Consider the following 22,810-nt stretch of genomic DNA (forward strand, 5'->3'; position numbering starts at 1 on the left):
CTTTCCAGCTTTTGTGTGTACATGTGGATTTTTTTTTTAAATTATAAAAGAATCTTAGAAAGGCACTGGGGGAGAGAAAAATGACACCATTCTAATACAAACGGATGCATCAGAGAAGAATTCTGTACCACAAGAGATGGCTCAATTAGCACTGGCTTCTATGTATTTGCAGTACACTAGGGAAAGAGGGCACTTGTTTCTTGATCACTGTGAAGAATTTCATCTTTGGCAATCTCTGGAAAGCCTTCTTAATGACACGGTATCACTTAGCTATGCAGGGCCTGTTGTGGAGGTCATAATAACATTGCCTAAGAAATGTGCACTGAAAGAAGAAAGGCTAAGTTAGAGAATGGGAGTGATACCACAAGAGCTTTAAGCAATTTTGCAGTGAGATTGCAAAAAGGTGGAATTCAACCGGGAGAGCGTCAGGAGAAAGACCAATGAATGGAGCATGAACAATATTTGCTGCAAATAAAAACACAAACACATTAGCTGCCACCTTTTAAAATGTTGCAAATGTATTTTATCTTGGAGATCGGCTTACATTAGTTCTCGAATCTTCGCTTCCAATTTTTGAGCATCAGCTCCACAAAATTCAAAAATCTGTTTACAAATACACAAGGGGAAATACGTATTGGTTTAAATATTTGCAAAGATGTTAAAGCTTTGAGTTTTGTTCCTGTTAAATTATCCTCTACTCATTTCCGTTGTCTGAAAGATACTTAGAATATAAATACACATTTAACACATTAAACTCATGGTGTTTCAATTACTTGGCACATTTCCAAAAATCGTTTATGCTAATGTTTTGTCAGATTTATAGAATTCTTCACAATAGTCTTCTAAACCGAGCTCTAAAACATACAGTGTGTTAGAAATGAGAAAACTCAATCACTGAAACCTCTCAGAGACTTTATACAAAGGTCTTAAGGACTTGTTAATTCATACACGATTTCTTGAAATCAAGTGAGACGTAATTTCCCATGCCCTGACCTTTGCACAGGTCATAGTATTATAAACAACTGATTCTAAGCAGCGCATATTCTTTCCAAATTGTCACATCTCTGTCTCAGGATACATCTCATAGTGGATGGTATATTTTATTTGGAACACTTTCCAGTGGTATGTAATATAATAGGTGCGTCTGTCAATGTGTGACTTAGATTTGATTGAAATATGGAAGTTTAAGACCCTTACCATGCATTATCACGTTAGTACCAATAGTATGATGTGCTTGTAGAGAAGGCAGAATGTGGGTTAACTGAGGACAGGGTTAGCTGAAGACTTGAGTTTCCAGTGAGGGAGGTTTCAGCTGCCAGAAATGGTGTTAGGACTTTGGGACAGGGGTTGGAAAGTTGTAGAACAACTTCAATGCTCCGTGTCTAGCAGAGAAGAAACCATCCCTGCTTCTAATGATTCTGCTTCCCCAGGCAGCAGCATTCTATCTGGGGGCCGCCTGTGAGCATGATGGTACATTCCATTTCTTGAAAGTAGACCCCAGTGTGCCCCAGACTTGAGACTCCATCTTGATCCCATTTTCACTTACCGGCTTGCTCACGATTCCACTTCCATTACAGCAAAAGGCTCTTTTGAGTCTCGAGAATAGGGTTACCTAAGTGTGGGTGCAGAATTTCATGATTTATCTGAGTTGCCTGGTTTGTACCCATTCCCTCTATAAATAGTTCTCGTGGCACTGGCTGGCGGGGAGGAAGAGGTCAGAAAGGATCTACAAAATGTTTCATTTCTAAGAGTCGGGTGGCAGGTGGATGGTATCTAGAAGCATGAAGGGAGTTTCTGAAATCTTCTGAGCCCAGGGCAGGTCACAAGACAAGAACCCCTGGCAGGAACATGGGCAGGGTTTGGCCACCTGAATGTGGGATTTGGCCAACAGTTTTCCGAAGTGATTTGATCAATTTCTATTCCCCCCAACAGAGGATGAACGTTCTGGGTGTTCCATATGCTTGACAACACCTGTTATTGTTCATTCTTTTTTATGTTAGTCATTCTGGTAGCTTTAGGGGACATTAAATTTATCACCAGATTCCATGGATTTTATCTCATGAACTTTCCCTCGAACTGACTTTAGCAACAGCATATGATCTGTCTGTCTCCAGTCCTATGTCCCTTAGTTCCCTTCCCCCCTGAAGGTCAAAACCACAAATCTAGTCTTTGTAAAATTCTTCAATGTTTCTTCACCACCATAAAATCCAAAGTCCTACAGGGATTCCTTGATTTTGTCCTATCTACCTCACTGAAACTCTGACCTCTAGCAATTCATTACCATTGGATTCACTTACTTATCTAATTTAACAAATCTTTAATAAGCGTCCTCTCTGAGCCAGACCTTGTAAACATGCCAGACAAAAGTCCCCTCTGGAGTTCATATTCCAGTGATAACTTTGTACTAATGTATTGTCATCGAAAAATTCCTGATACATACCCACCCTATTTTGTTACTCCCCCTTCTTCCCTTCTTCCTCACCTGCTAGTTTTAACCATCCTTCAAGATTTAACTCATGAAGTCTCTGTGATCTCCTAGAACTGGGGCATTCCACTATTCAAGAGTCGATTCTGTTACGTCGTCTCCTGCAGCTGACCAAAGATGGGGACTCCGCCTCATGTTTTCCCTCCATACTTCTAGCATCTAGCTAGGAACCTTATACGGAGTGGGTGCTCTGTTAATGGTTTTAGGTCTGATGTGAGCTAAGCTAAGCTGATTTCTGTCACTGAAGTACAAGTCCAAGACTCTGGGTAGTGTTACATTTCAGAGACCTGGTGTTACCTATTTTCTTCTTTGTCCAGTTTGTCAAAAGCAAATGTGAGGTGTTTTCCTGTCTAGCATGGGGCTTTATATACAGGAGCTTCATGTGTGTAGTTAGTGACTGAGGAGCAGCTCAGTGGTAAGGGTTTATGGAATAAGTAGCTTTCTTGTGAAGAGATACACATACAAGGGAACTAGCATATAATTTCTGCTTACAATGTTTTCTCATTTTAATCTGCATGTTGGGCCATGTCTCTCAAAGGCATGTTCCACTTCTCTCTCCTCAATGCCTTCACTTTATAAGCACTGCTGTCACCTCCCCCCCAGCCCCACACCCATGACTGCTAATGAAAATGACAAGCTCCAGTTTATGGAGCCCAGTGGGATATGGTGTGGGGCAGGGGGTGGGGCTCTCCATGCATTTCAGAACCAACGATGCCCATTATGAAAAATGGGCATCTTTCATTATGAACTTCTTTTTTAAAAGATTTTATTTTTAAGTAATCTCAGTGCCCAATGTGGGGCTCTAACTCACAACCCTGAGATCAAGAGTCACACACTCCACCAACTGAGCCAGCCAGGCACCCCTTATTATGAACATTTTCAAACACACACACACACACACACACACACACACACACAGTAATAAAGTGACTCCCTACCCGCCATTGACCCATCACTCAGGTCCAAACAGAGGCATCTTTTTTTCCCCAATCAATCACCTATAAAAAGTATATTACTATTACTGAGAAAATGCAAAAGATTCAAAGACAAGGGTCCCTTCCTAACAAATGGACTTCTGAGAGTACCAATTAAGGAGTTTAATGATGTATTCATAGAATCATTATAATAAAACACTTTGGACATTTGATAGGCAATGTGGTCCAGTGAATACTGAAGTTAGGTTTGGACCAGCTGACTGAAAGCTTGCCAATTTTCCAGACTTCTTTACTGAGTTAAAAGCAACAACAGAATCCTCAAAGCAACAATAACAACACAAACAAAAGAGCCCAAACCACCAACCAACACAAGACACTTTTTTGGGAGAAGGCTGTAGCAATGTTCATACATACAATATAATTTCATTAGCTGTAATAGTAGGATGTTCCTTTTCTTCCTTACAAAGGGCTTGCTAAGGCATTAAATCTTACTAATGAGATGGGAGGAATATGTCTAGCAAGAGAATGGTGAAAAGCACCTCCACCTGCTGAGAGCTGGACAGTGTTAATTACTTTTTGATCCCATCTTTGCTTCTTTCTCTGATTCAACCAGACCCATGCCTTGCCCTGAATCGACCTCATCATGGTGCAGGTGTTTGCACACTTCCCCCTGGACTTTCACAAGGCTGTTGTAAGGCAGACTTTGCAAAGGCGAGCAGCTCAGTTGTGGTTTTTGGAGTTTAGCAAAGTCAAACCAAGAAGGCGGGGCCTCTTAGAAACAGTCTGTTTCGAACAGCTTGAATTTATATGCATTTGGATTCAAGATGAAAGCATATGAAAGCAATCTATTATCTCTTTTTTTCAAAGCTACACTGGCCTTCTTCTCAATTTGTTCCAGCAGTGAGATTTCAAGAAAACACTAATTTGGTTTCATTTTCTTATAGCTGGCTTAGAAACTCCAGCTGCATACCTATTTCTCAAGCATGAGTGGCAGAAATACTATTTTTCTCCTTCTATGTTGGAGGTTGACAAACTTTTTTTGGAACGGGCCTGATACCTGTTTCAGGCTTTGCAGGTCATATCCTATGTGTTGAAACTCCTCAGCTCTACTACATATAGTGTGATAGTGGTCAAAGGCAATATTTAAACAAATAGTCATGACTGCGTTTCAGTAAAACTTTATTTCCAAAAGCTGGTGGAGGGTCAGATTTGACCCTGGGGCCACGGTTTGCCAAGCCTTAGCCTACTGCCATCAGTTGAAGGTGTTGAGCACACGCGTGAAGCTGCCTGAGAACTCCTCTCTCAGTACAATGTTGTTTTCTGTTGAAGGGAGAAAGGGGCACGAGTCTAATGTTGTGGGGATTTATCCTACGCCACACTGAGAATCATGAAAAGTGATTTTGGTCTCTGGCCGTAAGAGATGCCATTCTGCCCATTACCAGAAGAATAGGATGAAAATTTGTTCATGGGGATAATAATGGTTTTGGAGCCATTCTCTTCAATGACCTATACTCCTGTTCTCATGTTCCCACTGGAAGGTCTGCTCAACTTTCCAATACTGGGCAATCCCTTCACCGACTTATCCCCAGCTTGAGGTGAATATATCAGTTGAGCCTAGATAAAGGTATGAGTTCATGATTATCCTCTCCCTTTCTGGGGGTGTTCTGCCCAAGGGACAGGTCTGCTCTCCGCCCACTGTCCTTCCTTTTCTAGAAAGCACCTCTGAAGCAGGCCTCACGGAGGTCTAGAAGGCTATCATCACCCTGTGTCCTCACTTTTGGAGCATGACAGTTGAGAAAAGCAGCACTATCTCCTCCACTTAGGTGGGTAAGTTTCTCCTCCGCGGTCCAAGATTCTCTCTTAGATGGGCCATCTCAAAGTCTAGGCTTCAGGGGAACAGGAGAAAGTCTGGTGACCTGAGCCTAAGCCATGTTCTGTAATTAGCACAATTTAGTGTTATTACAACTTACAATAAAGGTGATATTTTGATTTTCCACATGACTCTGTGTGAGAAGAATTAACACAGCAGGTCTGGTTCCTTATTTCTTGCTTGTCTCCAAGGGAACCATGATTGATCCTTCATCAGTGCCCCAGAGACTATTATGTACCCTCCCCCCACCAAAGTATTCTTTGTATCAATAATTGATGATTTTGTTATATATATCTGGAGTGATGGACCATGCCACACTGGCTAGCTTGGCATAAACATCAATATTGATGACTTGCACCTGGTTTTATTGTTGGGGTCCTAGTCTCCATTGTTATAGGTGGTTGTGTAGCAATGGTTGCTTAGCAAGATGTGTCTACATGGCCAGTCCCCACATAAAGGCCTCAGACCCTGAATGTCAAAAGAGCATCCCTAGGCAGAAACAGTCCACAGATGTCCTTGAAGTGCACTATTAAAGAGAGAGCGAGCACTCCTATGTGTCCCCAGCCAAGGAAGAACATCAGAAGTTTGTGCTGGACCTTTCTGGACTCTACCAATGCATATCTTTTTCCTGAAATTTTGCTCTATATTTTCTGTTATAATAAATCTTAGCTATAAGTATAACCTGCTATTAAGTCTTGTAAGTCCTTCTGGCCGATCACTGAATGAAGTACTCCTACATTTCAATGATTTAAACTTTAGATGACAGAGCTTGGAGGAGGATGTAAAATTTAAGGGGTTCCCAGAACTCCGTAACTAAGATAAATAATATTTTAATATATATTTTAAAAGTCAAACATTAATGCAAAAAATCCATCATGAATAAAATATCAAAAATTCAAATAAAGACAGGTTTCCACCCTATACCTGCAATTACCAGCCTCACTCTAATCCCTGCCCTGGAGACAAGAGGTGTACAAGTAATTACTGTCTATGAATTGCAAATATCTAGAGCAGTATCTTTAGCAATGGTGCCAAATGGTGATAAATGCTTGCTGCTCCTCTCTCTTTCTTTCCCTCTATCTCACTTAGTTCTTGCCCCTCCCAGTCAATTAATCTCTGCTGATGTATCAGCTGCTTATGGGCCTGACATATAACCTCTAGACACTATGGGAGAGAGTGCTTTTATTTTCCCTCAGGTAGAAACCCTCTGTGTCGTAACAACATCCTTAACAGTTTGAATATCCCTGGGCAAAAAACTCTTAAATGCTAAGATGACTTAGCTTAAATGGATATCATAGTTATTTCGAAGAGTTTTAGAGGTCTCTCCTAACCACTGCTTCCAAGTTTCTATTTATTCATAGATTTTCAAGGAGATAGGGGCACAGACAGATTCTGGGGCTCTAGCAATAATCTTATTTTATAATATGTACCAAGTCTAGTGCTAAAGCATTTATATACATTATCACAACTTTTCGTGACAACAGTTCAAAGATACATGATACAGTCCCCATTTCAAAGGGAGGGAAACTGGATTCAAGGTGGTGAAGGCACATTCCCAAGGTCACACAATAATAAAAGGCAGACCTGGGGTTCAACCCACAGGTGCCTGACTCCAGAGACAGCAAAAACTAGCCACAGACATTCTTTTGGGCAATCAAGTACTATTTTTTATGAACTTGAACAGTGAGTATTTGGGAGGGTGATTCTCCAAGGACCACCATCCTCCTCACTTTCTATTATCTCACTTATTGTCCCTGCCTGGTTCTCGAAGAAACCAATCCTGTCCTCTCCCGAGCACCCCATGGTGCTGCCCCTTGGGGATTTTTATACCAACTTGAAGGAGGGAGCACACTGAAATGACTTCTATGTCATCTGAGCAGGAGCCCTGCTGTTCACAGGCACAGGGACAGGAACTTCCCCTGACTCGATGTGAGCATAGGAGCTCTTAGTTCTTCAGAATTATTCATTTGTAAACAGCTCACTTATTAGCATCTATGTCCCTATATCCTATGGCTCTTATGAGTAGATTAAAGTGCTTTGAGGAGCCATTTATTCTCACATCAAAAAATGAAAGAGGGAACAAATTTCTGATGTTGGCCCATGTTTCAGCAGTGGGCCAAGAGTAGCTAAGTCTTTGTTACTCTTCCTTTCTGCTATTCCACTGATATGTCAATGTTGGTCTGGAATCAATGTTATTAGCCCAGGGGATCTCCTGATGAGCTTCAGAGGCTCAATGAATAACTAGTATCATATGCACATTGCAGTTTATGTATTTTTCTACTTATAATAGAATACACTATAATATTCTGGTTAGGGATAGTATAATAGTTAGTATAATAGAATACACTATAATATTCTGGTTTTGGATGGCCCCTCTGTGGATTTTTTTTTTTTTTAAACAATAGTTAATCTTACTGGAACAGGATGTGGGTGTCCCAGGTGGAAACACGAAGGAATACAGCAGGAAGAAACAACCCTACCTTATTTATTGCCTAGAATTTGCTTTCACTGTCTTTCACCCCAACAGTGTGAAGTAATTACAACTGTTGTTTATAGTGCATCCCTGCTAGGGGGCCATCCAAATCTGCCTGGAAACTTCCAGCAACCCATAATGCCTCTTATCTAACCCTAAGTCATGGTTATGTAGTTTTATCTGCTTCAGTTTTTTAAAGTTTTATTTGTTTATATTTTATGTATCTTTGAAAATAGTTGAAATGAGCTAGAATCAAGGGCAAGATAAAGTGACACCACCATTCAAGTATGATTCGGTATGGAGATGGCAATTAAGGGAATGCCAGGAAACTGCAGATAAGGGGGAGGCGATTGTATTTGAGTAAAGGAAGTAATCTTGAGATTATTGGCAGCAATCATAAAAGAGAAACCCGGGGGATTCCCTAAACCATCTGATCTAATGCAAGGGAGGGGATCATATTTTTGAGGGCAGCAAACATTTTCCTAAGTCTGTTCTATGAGGAATTATCGCAGGGCTTTTTATATAATGTACATTTAAAAAGGCATAATGGATCGTGGCTCTTTGCCAGACGTTTTACCAGAAATGTGAGTACCTTTCTTATAACATCCCTTAATAGAAACTGGATTCTAGGCTTTTTTTTTTTTTTTTTTAAATACTAGATAAATGCTATTTAACTGCTTTCCTAAGTCAATTTTTAGTTGCACTGTCCCAGGTGAAAGAGAGATGGAAGTGGTCTCAAAGAAATGAACTTAATCTTTTTCCACTCCAAGGAAAACAATGAATGTCATTGGTAGCTTTCCTAGTCAGTTCTATTGAGAGAGGAGGGAAATTCACAGAGACTGGTCCTTTTGCACAGTTACGCTCAATTTTCTCTGGTTCCAGTGATTTTCCTGTACAGACCATTACAGGATAGAACCTGGGGGCATTTCAGAGGTCTCAGGCTTTGACTGCAGCTCTGGATGCAATGGAAGAGGTGGGGGAACCCTCCAGAAGCCCTATACGGATATTAGATATGAAATGCTGGGGATTGAGTCAAAGAGGTAAAGGGATTTGTAATACCATATCTTTAGGATTTCTGTCTCCGTATTTTTTCTGCTGTTGTCTTTTGCACAGATGGTTATTCCTTGTCAAATGGAAGCCAGCATTGCCAATCTTCTCTGCAGGTTTTCAAATGATATCTAAATTGACCCAAGTATGACTCTTTGTGGAAATACGATCATACATACAAAGTTTAGAAGTAGACTTATTTGTATATTATGACGTGAATGATCTCAAGTTGTTGTTTTTTAAATAACTCCATAACCAAGATGCTAAGTTAGTAATATTTAATGAGACCCTCAATTCTCAAGAACATTTCTTAGGACATGGGTATCCATTTTATAACCAGAGGCTGGCTAACTCTGGAAATAGAGGGAGAGGCAGGTCAGCTTAATGCATGGTGTCATCAATTCAGTTAATTTTCTTTTCCATCAGCTAACTGGCATAAAACTCAAATTTGAGATCCTTCATGATGCCTAGAATATAGGCATTTTGTTCTAACCATTCAAAAGGGATCTGTCCCTATAGAAACCAGTTTAGAAAAAATTAATATAAGAGGTCACCCCACCCCCAACTGAAAGTTCTTCTACTTCCATATAGAACTGAGACCAAGCAGGGTCAAGCCTTTCCTCAAAAGCATAGCTATGGATTTGCTCAAGAGCTTAAGGCACATAGTCAGCTGAGCACCCAAAGTTTTGTTTCATAAAATGGAGAGCAAACTGTTGAGTTGCTACAAACCTTAAGCAGTATCATCTGCAGAAGAGATGAAACCAGAAAGCTGTTCTGGGCTGAAGAGAAACCCTTCCTGAGTCAGACTGGTATGAGGACAGAGCGAGGAGGGGAGGCAGAGCTGGCCGTGGGTTGCAGGCCAAAGACAGCGGCTTTCATTTACTCTTTCATTTGTTCATTGGCTCATGAATCAAACATGGAATGAGTATTTTCTACCCAGGGGGATTCTTCTACATACTGACATCAACTCCTCCAGGTGCTTGGAATGGTATGACAAAAATACATGAAGTTAAGGTCTGAGTCAAACAGAAATGGACTTAGAAAAGTAGATTGGGTCAAAATTGTGAACAAATTTGAATGTCAGACTTGAATATGAGTGTTTAGTCTTGATTTTGCAGACAGCGGAGGGGAAGGGCATCCAATTTTAAATAAGAAAATGACAGACATGGACCTGTGCCAGGATCTGTTTAGGAAAGAAGACAGAGCTATGGTGTGAACTTGGGGTGGAGGAGGGCTATCACACTTGTTTACATTAAAGGTAGTTATAGCTGGAATTATAAGTAGGAATGAAATTACTAAAGGAGAAGAAGTAGAATGGGAAAAAGAACCTTCGTAAACACTTATATTTTCAGACAGTAGGAGATAAGCCAGAGGAGAGCTGGGGGAAAGGATCAGGCATAGGTGCCAAAAGAGGAGGAAGTTTCTAGAATATAGAACCTAATTAGTTAATGGTGCTTTTGTGTAATCAAGGAATACAAGGGTTGAGAAATGGCTATTTGAATTAGGTGCTGGAAGATCCTTGGTGACTTTTAAAAGAGCAGAGGAAGGAATAAATTATAAATGAGAATTGAAGGTAGTAAATATATTCTACTTTTTCAAGAGTTAGATCATGAATAGTTTGATCATTGATTTTTTTTGTCATTAGAAATTTTTTGGTTGCAAGCGACAGCAAAAGCAACCCCAGGTTTACATAATTAAAGAATCTGCAGGGGTAGTACAGGCTTCAGGCATGGATAGCTTCAGGGTTCAAACAATGCCACTGGTGTTTCTGGTCTGAATTTGCTCTTTTGATGTATGGTGGCTTCTTTTTCAAGATCCCTATGGTGGCAAGCTAGTTGTATACCATCAGCGTCACATCTCCCCAAGTTCAAATCCAGTGAAATTGAAAAAGAAGGCTTTTACTTAGCCACTTAAGCCAAGTCTTACAATTAGCTCTGGTAGGGCTTGGATTGGCTTGACTGGAGTCAAGGGGCTATTCTTTTTTTTTTTTTAATTTTATTCATTTATTTGACAGAGAGAAATCACAAGTAGACGGAGAGGCAGGCAGAGAGAGAGAGGGAAGTAGGCTTTCCGCCGAGCAGAAAACCCGATGCGGGACTCGATTCCAGGACCCTGAGATCATGACCTGAGCCGAAGGCAGCGGCTTAACCCACTAAGCCACCCAGGTGCCCTCAAGGGGCTATTCTTGATGGGGATGGAGTTCACTCACAGGTCTAGGCCTGGAGATAGAGCCTTAAGGAAGCACATGGATCAAGAATGGGAAGGGGCATGGTAACCTGGAGTAAAATCAAAGAACTCTTGATAGAGAATGAAGAATGGAAGTCGGTAGCAAAAACGAGTGTCCAAACACCAGGTCTAAAAGAAGGTAGCTGATTGATTGAGGCCTGGAGCACAAGGGAGAGAATGCAATCAAGGTACGATGGATGAAATCCTTTCAAAAGAAGGAAGCATTTTCATTTCTGAGATGGAAGAGAAGAAGATAAAAAATGGCACAGAAACAATCTGATCTATGGGGGACAGGGAGTTGGGGATACATAGGCTAATAGTTTCAATTTTCAAGTAAACACTCAAGAGAGGGAATAGGTAGTGTTAATTCTTTTTGAAGAATTATTTGTATCTATTGCACCAATTATGTTATAGCAAATACCCAACAAATAGAAGCTAAAAATGAAATTCCATTGCTAGCCTACCAACTGCTTTCACTTTTTATGTTGTAGACACAATCTTCCCCAAAGTTTAAGCCTGAATATTTTTGCTTTACATATGTTCTTCCTAACACTTTTAATCGCACACACTTTCATACAGTAGATGTAACACAAATCCTTTTAGCAGGTCTACTAGAAAAGACATTGAGTTTGCTTTTGTATTTTGTTAGAAGTAATGCTACAATTACTATACACTTAGGGACTTATTTTTCCTTGAGGTATTTTCATAGCAAAGGTTTCCAAGGATAGATAATTGTGTGAAAGAGAATCAACAGTTTGTTCCTCTTAAGCATGTTGCAAAGCTACTTTTCATAAGGTATGTACAATTGTCAATGCTCCCAGCCATATGTGGAATTACTACTTTCAACACACGTGAAATATTTCAGACATTTTATTTCATTAATATCTTTGTGATAACAACTACCGTAACATGCTCAGCACTTATGCGTGTCAGGATGGGTCTACAAACTTGAGTCATATTAATTCATTTAATTCTCTCAACGCCCTTTGAGGGGAGAAACTTAATGATCTTTGTTTCTACAGATAAGGAAATTAAGATCAAAGAGGCTTTTAAGTGAAGTGCTACAAAGTGGTAGATCAGGTATTTGAACCACGGAAACCTATATCCAGAGCCCACATGCTTAACTACTAGGCTCTTCTGCCTTGTGATTGTCTTTGATTAATATTTACCCAAGTATTGCCAACAATTTGTATACATTTGTGTGAGAATTTCATCATGTCGTTTTCTGTAAGTTTCTTTTTTGGTGGTTCTGCCCCATCAAAAAGGATAAGATAGGGACAATCGTGAGATATTTCTTATGGATTTGGATATCTCAGACTGTCTGAATGAGAATATTTATTACAATTCATGCATTTTTTGTACTCCTTGCCAATATGGAAAGTTCAGAAACTAAGAATTCCATTGGTAAATATTAAAAATAAATGCCGTTGTTTCATCCATCCTGGATGCCCCAGGCCTTTTTTTAGATTCTGATGATTCTATAATTCAACTCTGCCAGTTACCATGGAAACATACCTTCTGGGCCTTCTTGAACATCTGAAATGTGGGTATGACTTTGACATGATAAATTTGGGCCAAGTCCTGGGAAAGGAATGAAATGGCATGAAGTCACAATTTTGGTATCCACACTCTACACCGAGCCCAGAACTTTGTGACTTCTCAGGAGGCATGTCTGAAAGACCAGGGACAGCTAAGACTTGGTAGATTCTCTTGCCAAGGAATGTCAAAGCTTCTAGGAACGCTACCATAGAAAATGGTTGCTCTCTGAATTCCTGAGCTTTCTCCTCTCAGGGCCCTGGGAGAGGGTTGAGCAATGGAGGCCAAAATAGAACAGATGCCAAAGGACTAAATGAACTCTATTTAGAAGAACTTGTGAAGGATTGCAGAGGGACCCCAGTTGAACCCAATATGGAGACAGCACATTGCAAAGATAAGGAAGAGTAGAGGTACCTTTACAAAGCACACGTGAGACATGGGGTGTTAATACTGGTCTCGCAGTGTCAGTTAGGGTTTATTTGTCTCTTTCTTTTAGGCCTTACTCCCCGCTTCACTGCCTGTGTTTGTGAAAGATGAATCCAAAGTCAAGAAAATATGTCAGAATTGCCATTATTATAATCCATTACAATCTTCTTTCAAATGGCAGTTTTCGTTTATCTGGTTCAAAAGTCAAAAGAAAGGATCAACAGAACTGCACTTCTCTCTCTAATATACATATCATTTTATGGGGGTGAATCCCTCCCCTGCCGCCTGTCACACACACACACACGGATCCACACACATTAAATTATAAATTTCATGACCACAGCAAAGACAACTAATAAATAAATTACTGTTAAAGAAAACTGTGCATTTTGTTTCACCTGAAAAGGGAAGGAGCTATAATCAAAAAGGCAGACAAGAACATGTGTTAGGGAGGATGTAGAGAAATATGGAGAGCCCTCACGCACTGCTGGTGGAAATATAAAATGGCATAGCTGCTTTAGAAAATGTTTTGCCAGTTTCTCAAAAAGTCAAACATAGAGTTACAATATATGGCAAAAATTCCACCCAGATAGGTACTCAAGAGAAATGCAAATATAGATATACATGTTATACTATCATTACTCATAAGAGTCAAAAGGTGCAAACAACCCAAAAGTCCATCAACAGCTGAATGGCTAAATAAAAGGTGGTGTAGCCACACGATGGAATACTATTCAGCAATGAAAAGGAATAGAATGTTGATAACATGCTAGAATATAGAGGAACCTTGAAAACTCATGCTAAGTGAAAGAAGCTTGTCATAAATGACCACCTGTTCAATGATTCCATTTATATGAAATGTTCAGAATAAGCAAATCTAACAGAATATAGACTTATGGTTGCCCAGAGTTGGGAGAGAAGGAACTGGGGGTGACCACTAGAGCCTCCAAAGTGTTCTTTGTTTTGTTTTGTTTTTTGGGGTGGTGAAATGTTTTAGAATTGATGACAGTGATGGTTGCACAACTCTGTGAATATAAGAAAGGACAAAGAGATAATGATCCTGGGTGTATTCTGAACGCACAATATATGATTCACCTTCAAGGGCAGTTAAACACTGTAACACTTTGATGACGTTTGAAGGAAATGGAGAAATGGAACTTCTATTGTGTTCTGGGAACTATGTCCTATATCTTATGTATTTCATCTCATTTTATATTGTTAAATTTTATTTGTCCTGTTTTACAGATGAAGAAAATGAAGTTTATAAGTGATAAGAAGTCACAAAACTATAAAGAAAAGGATGGGTGCATAACAGATTTTTTGTTATTCTAAAGCTCAGATTTAATCCAGTATGTCCAACGATCACTTGTTACTGTTTTTTTCCGAGTTATAAATGGACAAATATTAGGAAGAATAACTTTTCAGATACTTTGTGTATACCGATAAGGCACATTTTTTTTAAAGATTTTATTTTTTTATTTGACAGATGGAGATACAAGTAGGCAGAGAGGCAGGCAAAGAAAGAGAGGGGGAAGCAGGCTCCCCACTGAGCAGAGAGCCCAACATGGGGTTCAATCCCAGGACCCTGAGATCATGACCTGAGCCAAAGGCAGAGGCTTTAACCCACTGAGCCATCCAGGTGCCCCCCAATAAGGCACATTTTGACTGAGGACATGAGGCTGATTATTTTCGGGTAGAGGGTGTGGAAAGAAGAATCTAAGGAGGGAAATGAAGGAAGGATTTCTTGGAAATCCTGTGATGTTTAAAAAACCCACAAAAAGCACAAGATATAGCAAGAGGAAAGCAAGGCATATTAATTAAAATGTCTGTAATGCATCGAGTAAAGTTTTAGTAATTGACTAATAATTTACTATAAGGGTAACAACCACTTTTCACCTTGAATGCAATATCACCCAACTAGTATTGTCTGTGTAGAGCAATTCTGCTCAGCGGGATTCTGGGGCAGAGCTGAGAGGAAGTGGAGGAAAACGTTGGGAAGTCTGCCATAGTATGGGAGAGGAGGGGGCAGGAAGAGAGTCACATACTTTCTCACATACTTAAAAATTAATACAAAACATCTAAGAACATTATGAGGAAATTTACTACCAATTAAAAGAAAAAAATTACAAAATTCTACTCGACTTAAAATTGACTATATAATCAATGAGATCACTGAGACAGGACTTTCAAAGACACTGCATTTGGATTTTATGTATCCATGGAAGGATCTAAGATTCTTACCCGAGAATCATCCACATCCACATTGGCAAACATTACATTTCGGTACTGCAGAGACATTGCCTTCAAAATAAAGGAATAAAAAAATTCCCTATTAGCTTAGCATTAATACTAAATCAACATGAGAATTACACACTTTTCTCTTGGCAAAAACAAACCACGAACAAAAAGACTGTTCAAGAGAGCTGAGCATCACTCTGGCATTTCACTACTGCCTGGAACTTAAAGCACGAGAGTCAAATAGGAGATGATACCAAGGTCAAGTCAAGATCACTGGCAGATTCAGAGGCTAAAGAACCATACTGGAGATCAGAGTTTCAAAGCTGGGAAAGGAAGCGAAGAAATCATGACATGTGGGTCCAGATTTACTCTGCAGGGTGAGGAGACAGAGGAAAGCCGCAGCTCTCTTCTGCTTCTGGTTTGTTCTGAAAGCATCTTTGGCAGTAGTGGTGACAAAGGTGTTGATAATGGGTCTGGGAATAATGGATGCAGCGGCAGCCTGTAAATGTCACCCCTTGTGTTTTTTCTTTTCAGACAGCTGTGTTCATACTTTAAGGACACTTAACAGCATCTGGATTTGTCTGCTTTAACATTGTATCTCAGGCATTTCCAGTGACCTATTTCAAATGGGACCTCTCCCTGATGGTATGAGGCATCCAGAGACAATGGAAACTCTTCTGTTGTAGGGATTCTCTTCAGCTGTTGTCTGGAGTTTGTGACCGAAGTGGGAGTTCTTTCTTTGGTGGCCCATCAAGGTTGTGAAAATGGGGAAAAACTCAGATAACAGAGTATTTTTCAGACAGAAGAGAAGCTGATTTTGGTCAGCAGCATCTCTGTGCCTTATAGGAAAATGGGATCACTCATGAACTCTTGGGCAATTGACTTGTACTTCAAAGTTTGAAGATATATGGATGTTCCCCAGTAGGAGTCATGGGAATGAGTTTGACCTATGTGGACATCTAACTGTATTTATGAAGTTTTCAGAGCCTGTCAGGAAATGGATAGGGTTGTGGAAGTTGCCATTTTTGCATCAAGTAGTATGTATACATGGGATAGATATAAGTTCTTTGCTAGGCTTGGTTCCCCTATGGACACTGCCTTCCTTCATTATCCCATTCCATCCACTTATGACCCCATCCCCACCCACTCTTCCTTCTACTCTGTTCTTCCTTGTATGTAGTCTGCTACTATTCGTTTACCTATTCCGTTGATCTTAGCTCTAAAATATCTCCTGAATGTGATCTTCCCTTCTTTCTCCAAAACCACTGCCCTAGTTTTGGAAAACCTATCATTGAGACTGTTGTCACCTTGGGTTATCTGCCGTCAGTCTTTCTCATCCATTTGTGTATAGCACGGCTAAAAATATTCTCTACACTCTCCATTTGACCACAGTAAAATTCTTTTTAAAATTCTTCTGCTTTGACTGTCTACAGCAGCTCATTAAATTATAACACAAGGTCCTTCTTGATTTGGCCTCAACTTTCTGTTTGAAGTTCATTTGTCACCATGCCTCCGTGTACACTGTAAGTATACCTCACAGAATATTTATTTGTTTTTCCATGATCATACCAAGAAATTTCTCAACAAACATATAACTTCTCCTTTCTCCTGAAAATGCTCTTTTCAGGATGATCCTCTTCACCCAGGGTCAGCAAACTGCACCCCATAGAACAAAGCCAGGTCTCCACATGGTCTTGTAAATTAAATCATATCAGAACACGATTTGCCTGTTCTTTTGTGCATTGCCACTGGATGCTTCTGCACTACAACAGTGAAACTGAGTAGTTACTACAGAGACCACAGGGTCTGCAAACTTTAAAATATTGACTGTCTTGTCCTTTACAGAAGTTTAGCTGGCAAACTTCCATTCCACCTTCCTGCAGAGCCTGGAAAGGAAAAGAGACAGAGATTCCCTGGGCTCCCTCGCAGCTAGAGTTCTGGATGCAGATTGATTTTTCCCATGAGATACATGCAGGAGAGACATGGAAGGTGGAAGTGAGACAGTAACTACTTTCTTCTTGTCTTTGGATGTTCCTGCTGGAAAGCAAAACTGTGGGTCATGGAAGTGGTTTTTGCTGGAGGCAGCAGCAGAAACCAGACTCAGGCACTGGTGCCCAGACATCAGCTTCCTGGAAGTCCAGAGGCACTTGTGACAGTAGGAGCCTCATGATTCTGGTTCTAATTTCCAATTGATACTCTATTGTCATTTTGTTTTCTTCTTCCAGGGAAGGGGAGTGGCCTTCCATCCCCCTCTTACTTCTGATTATGGCCAAGTTAGGATCCTCAAAGTGGGGTATGTTGTGTTTTGAGAGAATCATTCAAGGAACCTAGTAATCTAATATTTCAATAATTTTAAAAGCAATTAATTTCTTGTATTAAAATTCTTTTCTGTTTAATTTGGTTTCTGTTCCCTGCTTTGACCTCTGACTAGTAAAGTAACCTAGAGTAAGTAAAGCCCTTTCTCCCTCCCCTTATGTACTAGAAGTTTAAAAAAATTATGCACATGGTACTTGAATAATTATCATGCAAAATTTCAAACCTTACAAGAAAGATAAAGGAATCCAAAATTAATACACTTTTGCTGGAGAAAAAAAACTCCTTTGATATGCATCTTTCTGTTTCCCTTTTCTCTATATATTATATATGTGTGTGTTTATATATATACACGTACATGTATGTGTCTGTTTTACATAAATGGGACCATCCTAGATACATTTTTCTATACTGTACTCTTATCACTTAATACTACATTGTCTTGGAGACAATGTCACTATTCTGTATGGGTCTACTTGATTCTTTTTAACATCTGGACAGTCTTTCAGTATGATTTTGCCAAAATTTATTTTAAAACTATATTTGCATTAATCTGGATTCCACCAGGAAACAGATGGCACATTCAAATTAGGACCACTTGGGCAGTTTATCTCCAAAGGGCTAACTAGGTCTATAAAAGTAGGAATGGGTATTGGAAGAGCTACAGGGGCCCGGACAAAACTGTGGCAGAACTGTTATTGCCCTTAGGGCAAAAGTATGAAGAGAGGAGTTACTAAGCCTTCACATTCATTGCACTGTCTGGAAATGTCACATGTTGGCTGTTGGAATTTGATCAGCTTTGACTGTGTGGCATTTGAGTATATTTATACTCTAGAAGCTGAACACTGAACATTTTCTTTCTTCAAGTTTTGAGTGTCAGAATAAAGGGGCCCATGAGATAATAAAATGTTTCCTCTGGATAGTCCAATAATTTTTAAGTACAGAATGGATGTTGGGATGTCATGTAGCCAATTTCTGTACTTGGATATAAATCAATGTCAAAGGTTGTGACTGTGGTTAGAATGAATTCAAGACACTACAACAAAACGTATGATGTACTATATGCTGGCAAAATGAACATTAAAAAAAAAGAACAGGGAAACAAAAAGAAATTTAAATTTCAAAAAAAAATCCAGTTCAAAGTGAAATGTTAGAAACTTTGCTGAAAAGAGACCATAGTATATTCAGTCGTGTAGAGAAATCAAAACTTCTTTAAATTTGAAGAAATATTTCACAAATTGACCATAAGTGTGAAACTTCTCCAAGAAAGGAGAAATGAAAATGCTCTGAAGTTCTTTCTGTGGCATGTGACACCAAAAATAAATAAAATGTTAAAAACTTTTAAATGGAGCAGTAAGGAAATTAACCAGATGAAACACTGTATAGACATTAAAGTTATAATCTGGAGACCCTACATAAAGGCAAAAGAATGTGTACATGGAAAAAAGACCCAAATAAAATTATATGATTATAATTAACTAGAATATTTTACTAAAATAGTTTATAAAGTAGAAAAGACATGAAAGAATGTGTAAGACATAAGTTCTGATAATAGGGTTGAAGGATGGGAGAAATCTATTATACTATAGTTAAAAAAACAAGTATCATTTTTTTTTTTCATAAACTATTCCAATATTTAGAACTTCTGAACTCTGGAACTTTGGCAAAATGTCATTATTATGAATAATCCATTCATTTGTACCACTGTACCCTTTTGCTCATCTGGATGCTGCTTGCAGAATTAGCCATAGATAAATAGTATTAATCTTCTAGTATGTATACTTACGATCTTATTAGATCTTGGTATGTTATCATCCGGATAATCAGGAAACTTCAAAAAACTATGATTCCATATGGCTTTTAAGTGCAAATTTTTAAGATTGAGAAAATTATTAGGGGATTTAAGATTCCTTCAAAAACTGGGAAATATATACAGGTGATACTTACATGAACAAGAGGACAAATCTTTTGGCAAGGACCACACCATTTTGCTGAGAATTCAACCACCACAAGTTTGCTTCCGGCAGCTTTCAGAAATGTTTTTAATTCATCCTGAGACCAGAGCATAAATGAAATATGCATAATCACTGCATTTCATACAACTTTCAGATAATGACACTTCAGTTCCTGAAAACTTTAATGAGATACCCCACCCTATCATTCTCCAGGAGACATACTTTTCCTAGAAGTCCCTGTGGTCACATATATTTAACTTTCTAAGTATATATAAGTGACTCATAAATCTGCAAAAAGTGATTAGGACTGTATTTACCAAGTGGTGGTTCTTAATGGTAGGTTACCTCTGGGGAGAAATAAGATTGATCAATGAAAGATAAAGGGTGGAAGGTAGTGGTGGATAGTTGTTCAAGGTGGACATCTATATTTGACTTTTTTAACAAGGACCCAAACAGGCATTAATAGTGAAATTTAAAAGAAGAAAAAGAAGTCTAACACCTTGAATCCATTTCTTGTTTTTGTTTTGTTTTGCTTTGGGAGGTAATCATTACCAAAGCTGTAGTCAAACCATACATTTAAAGATTTGAAATTCTTCTCACTGAGAATCTGCAGTGATTTTTCCATCAGCTGTCCAGATCATTTAAGTAAAAGTTTCCCTTTCTAGAACCTCAGGCCATTTTTATCATAACTTCCTTGGCCTCTGACCAGACACCTGGCAAGTACTCATAGAGTGGATGAATGATTTGTTTAGTTGATGAATGATTTGCTAATATGCAGTGTTCCGTATATTATTTTTTTCTTTTCCTTTTCCTTTTCTCACTGGAATAGCAAGGACAATAGTAGCTAATTTACTCAGCACCTGGTGTCCTCTTCCTTAATGTTTACTATCACCCTCTGGAATGGGTATTAGTTTTATCTCCATTTTGCAGATAGAATAAAACAAAAGGTTATTAACTTTCTTCCAGTCAACCAGCTGCTTGGGACTGTTAACCTAAGCAGCCTAATCCACAATCCCTTTCCCTAAGCAGTACACAAAATCATCTCCTGAGTTCTTTCTAGTCATGGGGTTCTCTCTCCCTCTCACTGGCCTGAATTCTATCACATACTCATCCCTGGACCGATCATTAAGATGGGGAATGGATCAAGTCAAGCAGGGCCTATCACTGGAATTAGGAATGGGGTTAATTCCATACAAATGGCATACTGCTCTGTAATAGGGGAATCTTGACAATTATGTTGCGATTTGATTTGGTTTCAAGCAGATGAAACAGATGACTGAAGGAAGATATGCTCTCTTTCTTTACCCGTATTCGTCTAGGATGGGGGGGGGGTTACTTAACTCTTTAAAGAGCTAGGCCAAGCTTCCATTTCTTACTTGCTTCTGCAATTATTCAGTAGGTGTCATCCTCACAAGCCCTCAACACCCTCACTTTTCAGCAGATGCTAAGGTGTAAACTGGCTTAGCTGGATCCATGGATTTGACTTGGCTAAAGTCCTCTGAAGAGAATATCCCCATAGGATACACACTGACTCGACAAGGACCTATTAAGACTGATGCTATGCCAAGTAATGAACACACTGCTAGGATACAGCTTGTGCAAAAATAAAAACAACAACAACAAAAAAACCAAAACAGAAAACACTTCCCTGCCTCCATGGAGATAATTTATTTATTTATTTGAGGAGTTTTATTTTTTTTGTTTAAGATCTTATTTATTTATTTGACAGAGAGAGCCAGAGAGCACAAGCAAGAGGGAGAGGAAGAAGCAGGCTCCTCACTGAGCAGGAGCCCGACTGGGGGCTCGATGGGGGGCTTGATCCCAGGACCCTGATCATGACGTGAGCTGAAGGCAGGTGCTTAACAATCTGAGCCACCCAGAGCTTAGGTTTAGAGGCAGAAGCTGATGGTAAGATCAGTAAGTAAAATACGCGCTGTGCTAGTAATCATTGTTAATAAAGAAAAAAAGGAGAAAGATAATGCCAAAAGGAAGGAAATGAGCTGTAAGTCTAGGTGGCCAAGGTTCACCTCGAATAGAAGGGGACATTAGAATACAGATATGAAGGGGACAACAGGCCCTCAGGAGAGGTCTCTGAGAAGGAGACAGGGCATCTCACAGGGTTAGTGAGACCCTGGGTTATTCTGTAAGATTCCCAGAAAATTAAAAAAAAAAGCAGCATCACATACAAATATGTGGTATTTTAAAACATTTTCTTATAGCAAATCTACATGGCAATGCCTTCTTTCAATCTGGTTAGCCTCACTTTTGTGACCTTATATATAGCTGCATTTGGGGAAAATGTCAAAAGTCTAAGTCAGAGGGTACTGATGGATAGCAGGCCCAAGCCCTATGCCTCCCCCCTTCCCCCCAGGCCCATGCCTCCTGTAACAGGGCCTGGCACCAGAATGTCTGGGTTCTAAGGCCTTCCCTCATAAATGGTGTAGAACCTTAACCACTCTTACATTTCTTCTTTATAAATAAAGAACTCTCCCTGGCCTATCCATAGATTTTGATTTTTTGTATCAGTAAAACTGGACAATGGATAGAAAGTGGCTTTATAAAATACCACCTAAGGAATTGTTGACACTGTTGGCTGTCATTTTTCTTACCCTATTCCATAGGCACATCTGAGGTTTCTATTTTCTAGAATAAGAGAAATATACAGACTTTTATTTTCACAGATTGTTCCAGGTGCAGCTAAGGTGGAATCAGTGGGATCAGGTACAGGACAGGATGTGTTAGGAGTTGGCCTGGATTCAGCTAGAGTCAGAGGAAGAAATGAGAATCAGAGAACAAAACCCTTCCGATCGATTTGTTGCTTGGCTACTCTCTAGATAGTGCCATCTCTCGAGCAAGAGAAAAGAGAGCAAGACTTAAAAAAAAAACCAACAACTCCCCTTGCTACAGAGCAGAGCAGTGAAGGAATCCTAATAGAGGAAATTCTTAAGGTTTATCAAATCTGTTCTCAAGGTTGTCTCTTTTGAAATATCAGTTAAGCCATATAAATACTTGCCATGTCTTTAATAATCTGAACCATCATTTCCTGGGAATTGCTGACGAAACCTGCCTGTTGGTTCAGTTGGCGCACAGTAGCAGTCTGTCATGAAAAGATCCTAGCTGGAATAGAAGGGTAACTTCTCTGTGATGTCATTAAACATGACATCTCAGAACCCAGAACTTCGGCAGACTTGAAGTGAATTTCACTTTTATGTTATGACTAGGTAGTCAACGTGTGGTCAGCCAAGAGCCAGCCAACTGCGGGCCTTCTGCGGAGACTCAATAATCAGTCTTTCTACTTTTGATCTT

General features: G+C 39.5%; 1 protein-coding gene across 3 annotated transcripts; it reads right to left on the reverse strand.

Moving 5' to 3' along the window:
• Positions 1 to 475: 475 nt before the first annotated feature.
• On the reverse strand, positions 476 to 22,621 carry TXNDC8 (thioredoxin domain containing 8). 3 transcript variants are annotated; one of them, XM_082696885.1, is made up of 6 exons: positions 22,518 to 22,621; positions 19,497 to 19,601; positions 15,240 to 15,299; positions 12,552 to 12,617; positions 1,547 to 1,612; positions 477 to 603 (listed from the first exon to the last, which is right to left on the reverse strand). In XM_082696885.1, exons 1-6 carry the CDS (start codon positions 22,542 to 22,544, stop codon positions 541 to 543), a joined length of 387 nt encoding a protein of 128 aa, XP_082553011.1. In that variant the 5' UTR covers positions 22,545 to 22,621; the 3' UTR covers positions 477 to 540. The 3 variants fall into 3 exon arrangements, with proteins under 3 accessions (XP_082553013.1, XP_082553011.1, XP_082553012.1); XM_082696887.1 differs by lacking the exon at positions 12,552 to 12,617 and having other exon boundaries at positions 476 to 603; XM_082696886.1 differs by lacking the exon at positions 1,547 to 1,612.
• Between the last annotated feature and the right edge of the window lie 189 nt (positions 22,622 to 22,810).

Source organism: Mustela nivalis (assembly GCF_964662115.1).
Source record: "Mustela nivalis genome assembly, chromosome: 13".
Classification (NCBI taxonomy): domain Eukaryota; kingdom Metazoa; phylum Chordata; class Mammalia; order Carnivora; family Mustelidae; genus Mustela; species Mustela nivalis.

Coding starts and splice junctions, on each gene's coding strand:
- TXNDC8 (XM_082696885.1), bottom strand. CDS start 22,544: ATGATGGTTCAGATTATTAAAGACATG. Junction 1,613..12,551: donor TGTTCAAGAAGGCCCAGAAG/GTATGTTTCCAT, acceptor ACCCACACTTAG/GTAACCCTATTCTCGAGACT. Junction 604..1,546: donor GTGGAATCGTGAGCAAGCCG/GTAAGTGAAAAT, acceptor ATTTGTAAACAG/ATTTTTGAATTTTGTGGAGC.